At 39.2% G+C, this 6000-nt stretch overlaps 1 protein-coding gene across 1 annotated transcript in view; it reads right to left on the bottom strand.

Moving 5' to 3' along the window:
- Nucleotides 1–1708: 1708 nt before the first annotated feature.
- The window catches only part of LOC110063208 (uncharacterized), a 50822-nt gene continuing 46530 nt past the window's right edge, over nucleotides 1709–6000 (bottom strand). Inside the window, exon 12 of the mRNA XM_089272641.1 lies at nucleotides 1709–3538. Within this exon, the coding sequence (XP_089128767.1) occupies nucleotides 2765–3538 (774 nt within the window). The 3' untranslated portion in view covers nucleotides 1709–2764. The remainder of the gene's footprint in view (nucleotides 3539–6000) is intronic.

The raw sequence follows: 6000 nt of genomic DNA, 5'->3' as shown, positions 1-6000 counted from the left end.
TACACCGCGAATACATGACTTACCTCTTCGTGTAGAGCTCTATTTCTTCGACGCTCGCTGGACGGCCTTAGGCTTAACTTTTTTGTGTGTTGAAACAAAGTTGGAACGGCATCCTCTTTTAAGCGACGTCTGCTTAAATTGTCTGGCAAAATATCTAGTCGGTACTCACTTGCAAAACACGTGGGCTCAAAGTGTTCGGAACAGACGTGGCAGTGCTTCATTTGGGGCAAATTTTCTCTCTTTATCTGAGCAAGCCATTTGCTTAAAAGGCCTTTATCTTTTAAGGGAAGGCGATGAAAGCTTATTCCTCTTTTAGAATCTCTAGGTGATCTATTGGAACAGCCTACGGCAATGCAGTGAACCATTTTCCATCCGAGCAAAAAAATTAAATTTGGCGCGAACGCAAGTGAGCGCAATGACGTCATGCCATGCAGCCCAGCCTTCAACATGGCGGTCAAAATGGCGGACCTACATAGTAGGAATGTCGTGAGCAATTTTCCAGTCAAAACGCGTTAAGAAAGGACAAATATGGACAAATACTGCAATTTTTACTCAAAACAAACTATTTGCTCTGTTGCAAATATGCAACGATAACTTCGTTTTTCACCTTCCGTTCTCCTTTAAGCTAAGGCTCCAGAGATCAGACTTCCGCTTCCAAATCGTCACTCTATATTCCGTTACAACTTTTATCTTCCCTGGAATCGCCTCGACTAGCAAATTATCTAAATCCTCTTCGCAGACTCTTCGAAACGCAAAGAAGCTGCCGCCATTTTGTAAACAACTGTACACTGCTAAGCTACTCATTATCTACAGCAGGATAGAAGAACATCACTCGTGATAGAAAGTTAGTAGATTTATACTAAAAAGGATTAGCATTTTTAAAGTGTAGAAATACTAAATGCGTTTGTTAATATGAAAATCTTCATTAAGGTTACCGTGAACATTCGCGGGTGTCCTTGGCGAAAAAAAATATTACCGCGCTGTCTTAAAGACAACCACTACAAATTATATATCAATGCAAAGGTTATAGAATCCTCTATTCGATAAAAATTGTTTTGCCTCAATTTTTTTTTAATCATAAGGCGAGCGCGACCTAAAAGCGCGAAACGACCGACGTTCCATTGAGCGACTTTATAGGGTATCAAACTCGACCGCATCAACAAAGCTACTGCATTATATCATTCACGAGGCATCAATCATCGAAACCGTGTGGGGGATTTGCGTTTTTCAAAATTGATCTCCTGCAATGGCCTTCGTCGTAAAACGTGTCGCTGTATTTTTGGACATCAAACTTGACAGAAATTTTCCAAAACAACCAATAGGAATATCGATAAACCCTCGCGCTCGCCTTATGATTAAAAAAAATTGAGGCAAAACAACTTTTATCGAATAGAGCATTTTATAACCTTTGCATTGATATATAATTTGTAGTGGTTGTCTTTAAGACAACGCGGTAATATTTTTTTCGCTAAGGACACCCGCGAAGGTTTACGGTAACCTTAAGTAGTCACCGAAAAAACGTTACGCAAGCGGCTGGGACTCAAGAAGCTCTCGGAGAAAACCCCTGTGAAAATGGTTTGCCACAGTGTTTTGTCACGGTGTTTAAATCTTCCCCTGGAGCCTATCTGCGATAGTGATATCATCAAGGTAGCTGGGCTTTCATTTATAATCTGTCTTGAAAATGAAGGATATATCCATACGCACAACCTTATTTGATTAAAAAAGTAAAGTTGTTGACACTTTATTACTGAAAACACTTGGAAAGGTAAAATTCTGCCTTGAGGATAACAAGTGTGATCAATGTTGCAAAACCTATGGCCAAGAGGATTTTATCGTTTCATATTTAATAATTAGGGACTACGCTCTTGATTTGTATGAGATTATAGTTGATGAGCGTTCATATTTAGGAGAGGTTCAGCTCAACAATATTTGTAGCTTTTTGACCATAATACAGCCAGTCTTTAAAAAGCCAAAACTCTACACGACAAAAACCACGTGCTTACAACCGAGTTACAAAGTTTCTTATCTAGTGCTTCATATAAAGTTCGCGTAATGTCAAATCCGATTAAAGATAGAAAACTACGGTTGTGCGGCTCTAACATACGTTTTAGCAAGATAACACGTGGATCAAATCGTGTAGTTTGAAACTTGCAGCTGTTTTCGAGCTGTTTACTCCCGATCACTAGTTTGTTGAACAATTTTACGATTCGTAAGTCGTACAACACTCAATTTTCCCCCAATAGTCTTCTTGGGAATTGAAATGTAGCAATATTTCTTAATCGTACTCCATAAATTGGAGAAAAAAGGAGAAGACTTATCTGGGATACCTCCAGATTTCTTGGAGTGGTATTTCTATTCACTACGAGTACGGACTAAAAAAAACTAGCAAAAAGGTTATCTGTACAACAGAGTACATGCTCAGATTAAACAGCCCTGCAGAGTAACACTTTTATAACTAAAGGTTCTTTGTTACTGTCTGTATATTGCTATTGTTTTACTTTTATGTGACAAGCATTACAACATAGCTTTTTACAACATTTTGTAATTAGTCGTCGGTGTAGGTTACTTTGTGCGAAACAGGAGCGTAAACAGGATTTTTCAAAGGGGGGTCACACTGTGTCAAAGTGAGGGTACTCACCAGATTGTCATTGTGTTTTCGCCACCTGTTGCAGGTTGTCTGCCCAAAAAAGGCTTACAAAAGGGGGATCACGGGCACCCCAGGAGCACCCCCCCTAGTTACGCTCTTGCGAAAGTTCCTACTGATTCACCATGCACCTTGATTACGCGTGATTCTCTTGGCTAGTAACCGCTGACGCTTTACAATAGGATGTGTATTAATATTGTAGTTCTTGAGGAAATTGCTCTGACAGCTATCAAGCTGCTCCCTAAGATTCGTTTTAAGTACTTCACAAGCTTTTTCACTAGCTTTAAAATATTCATAGGCTTTTGGGGGGTTCTCTAAATCTAAATATGAAGTACACAGTTTCTGTAGAGTAAACACAACCATCGGATGATTATCACCAAAAGTTTGTCGATAAATAGTTTCGGCTTCCTTTAAGGACAGCTCTTGAGCCATATTCAGTCCAAGTTTCTTTTCAGCATCACTTCTTATCAGCGAAAAGTCCGCCTTCAAGTGGTGAGAAACATTAGGAATCAGCACTTTCAGAGCTGAACGAATTTCCTTAAGGGCAATCTCGTTAAAACCCATCAGAATTTTCAGGCGCGCTATCTCCTTCTTTGTCACGGCGAATTGGCGATGATTACGACCAAGGGAATTGGACAAGGTTTCTTCTGCTCTGACAAGATCCGTGTCTGCTTTCGACAATATCTTTTGAACGTTCTGATCATCTAAAGGCCAACTGACCTCGAAACTGTCAAGAGTAATTTCAGTTTTCTTTCGAAGAAATGCAGCAAACTCGGGATGTGTTACTTTTTCTTTGGGGAAGCAAAGTTCTACTTCCCTGAGATATTCTTTTGCCACATCAAAAAGACCTATCTTAGAGCACGCGTATGCAACCCTCACGGTACATTTTCGCACCTGCAACAGACAAAAGGACCAAATTAGAACCAGACGTAATCGTTAAACGAAAAGGAAAAACAAAACAGGGTAACTGGTTTAGGTTTCCTCAGAAGTCTCATCTTGATCGGCGAAAGTATCAGAACTATTACAGATATGTCATTCACGAAGACGCAAATCATCTTTGGCTTAGCCGTTTTCCTAGATTTCGAAAAAGCTTTTGATTCCATTGAATGGAGTTATCTTTAGAAATTCCCGCCCAGGAACTTTCAACTTTTGTCCGCAAGTACGGCAGTGGATGGAAGCAATATATAGCGACATCCGAAGTTGCAACCTAAACGACGGCTTTACCACTAAGCAGTTTAATTTGGGAAGGGGAGTCAAGCAAGGCTGTCCTCCCTCTGGTATCCTGTTTACTATTGGGATAGAAATTGTGGTACCATCAGGAGCACAATTGAATAAAAGGCATCGAGCAGATGACAGAAACACAGTAAAACTGACGCAGTATGCTGATGATACCACTGTTTTTCTTAGAGACGTTTAGTCACTAACTAACCTTTTTAATTTACTTGCCCCGGCAGTTCGAAAATTATTCTGGATTACGAATAAATCAATCTAAATCAGAATTTATGTGATTAGGATTTTCGTATGACGAACAACTCGCAGCCAAAAATAACTTTTTTGATCGACTCCACCTCCTAAGAAGAATACTAAACATTTGGTCGTCACGAGATATATTCATATACGGTAGGATCAATACGATAAAGACAACTGCAATTTCAAAGCTAACTTTCGTTTGTAGTGTGCTGAACACACCAGACACGTTCGCCACTGAAGTTAATAAGCTAATTTTTGATTATGCATGGACTGAAGTACAAAAATCCAAAGGCTAAAAAAATCTACCTTGATTGAAAGTAAAGAAAAAGGAGGGCTGAACATGATCGATTTCACGTTATTTGACAAAGCATTAAAAATATGTTGGGTGAGGCCCCGGGGGGGGGGGTACTCCCGGAAAAATTGGGTGGGGGTGTGCGGCCCGCCTCTCAAAAGCCTTACCCTATTTATGACCAAAATCTGCGATATTCCCTGACCTAACCAAAAATTCGAAACCCTATTAATGACCTGACCCTAAAATCAAAACCCTGTTTCAGACATGCGTTAAAATTAGTTCCCTAGTTCAGACCGATGTTAAATTGCCGTAAACATAATTTGTGAAGGGCTTTTGTTGATTTTCTTTTCGATAATGATGAAAAAGTAGCTTCGTCTTAAAAACATACCCATATCAAGGCTAGAGTGCAAAAACCATACCCTATTTATGACCAAAATGGCCAAAATCAGCTAAAATTGGTATCCTATTTATGACCGAAACGGCTGAAAAACCATACCCTTTGGGGCCGCACATACCTATATAGCCCATATAAGGGAGTACCCCCCGTGGGCGAGGCGTCTTAACTGCGCTTTCTATCTGGTGTCGGCGGAACACTTCTGTTACAATATAATTACAACAAAGAAAGACGTACAAGACCAAATCGTTTAGGATAATCGATTCTTATAAATTAGCAATACCTACGCGTATTTCCGAAGCTGGCATCAAGGCGGTATCTATAAACTTTTCAGTCTTCTCGAAGAGAGTAACACTCGATTTCTGTCTTTTAACGAGTCTTGCAAAATGTAACGTTAAATGCAATTTATTACGGTATCAGTCTCCTTTCGGCAATATCCAGTGTCCAGAAAAAATACCTAAAAACAGGAACAGGAAGCCGCCACAGACAATTTACTCGCAGTTCATAAACTTAAGTTCAAAACAATTTACGGATCTTTAATTGCTCATCAGAACTTCTCTCCTCCAACGGGTGAGAAGATAATTACACAACGTGGATTTGGTATCCACGAACGACAGGAAATATATTCTTAACCCTTTCTCCTGACTTAAGAAATTACACTTTCAAAATTCCAATACAAGATTATTCACAATTTTCTTTACAAAATGAAAAAGGTTGCACAAACCTTGACCAAACAGTCGGTCATTTATTCGTATATCTTGTCCCTATGCTGGTTCTTTCTGGTCGGATTCTATTGAATGGTATCAGTTTTTTACTAAAGAGACCCTAAGCTTTTCCAAGAATGAATTATTTACGGCGCTCTCAATGATCCTTAATAATTGGTCTTCTTGTTCAACCCTAAAACCACCTTATTCTGATCGGTAAGTACTTTCTTTATTGCAGAGCATTAAATAGAATTCAATTTCAGTTTGCAGGTTATAGAAATCTTGTAAATGACAAAATTGAAATTGAACGTTATATAGTCCTTGTGAAACAAAAAAACATAATACCTTTTTAAAGAAGTGGTCTAGTTTCATGAATTAATCCACGCAGTACGTAGTCACACTTTCAATTTGCAACGCTTAAATAATTCCAGTTTTGTGTATCGTGCTGTGACCAATACGGTGAGCTTGCAAGTGATGCTTGTAAGGAAGCAATATA

Source organism: Orbicella faveolata, unplaced genomic scaffold (assembly GCF_042242905.1).
Source record: "Orbicella faveolata isolate gen_17 unplaced genomic scaffold, um_ofav_v1 contig_35, whole genome shotgun sequence".
NCBI lineage: Eukaryota > Metazoa > Cnidaria > Anthozoa > Scleractinia > Merulinidae > Orbicella > Orbicella faveolata.
Note: the sequence above shows the minus strand (reverse complement) of the source record. Positions and strands in the feature narration are given on the sequence as shown.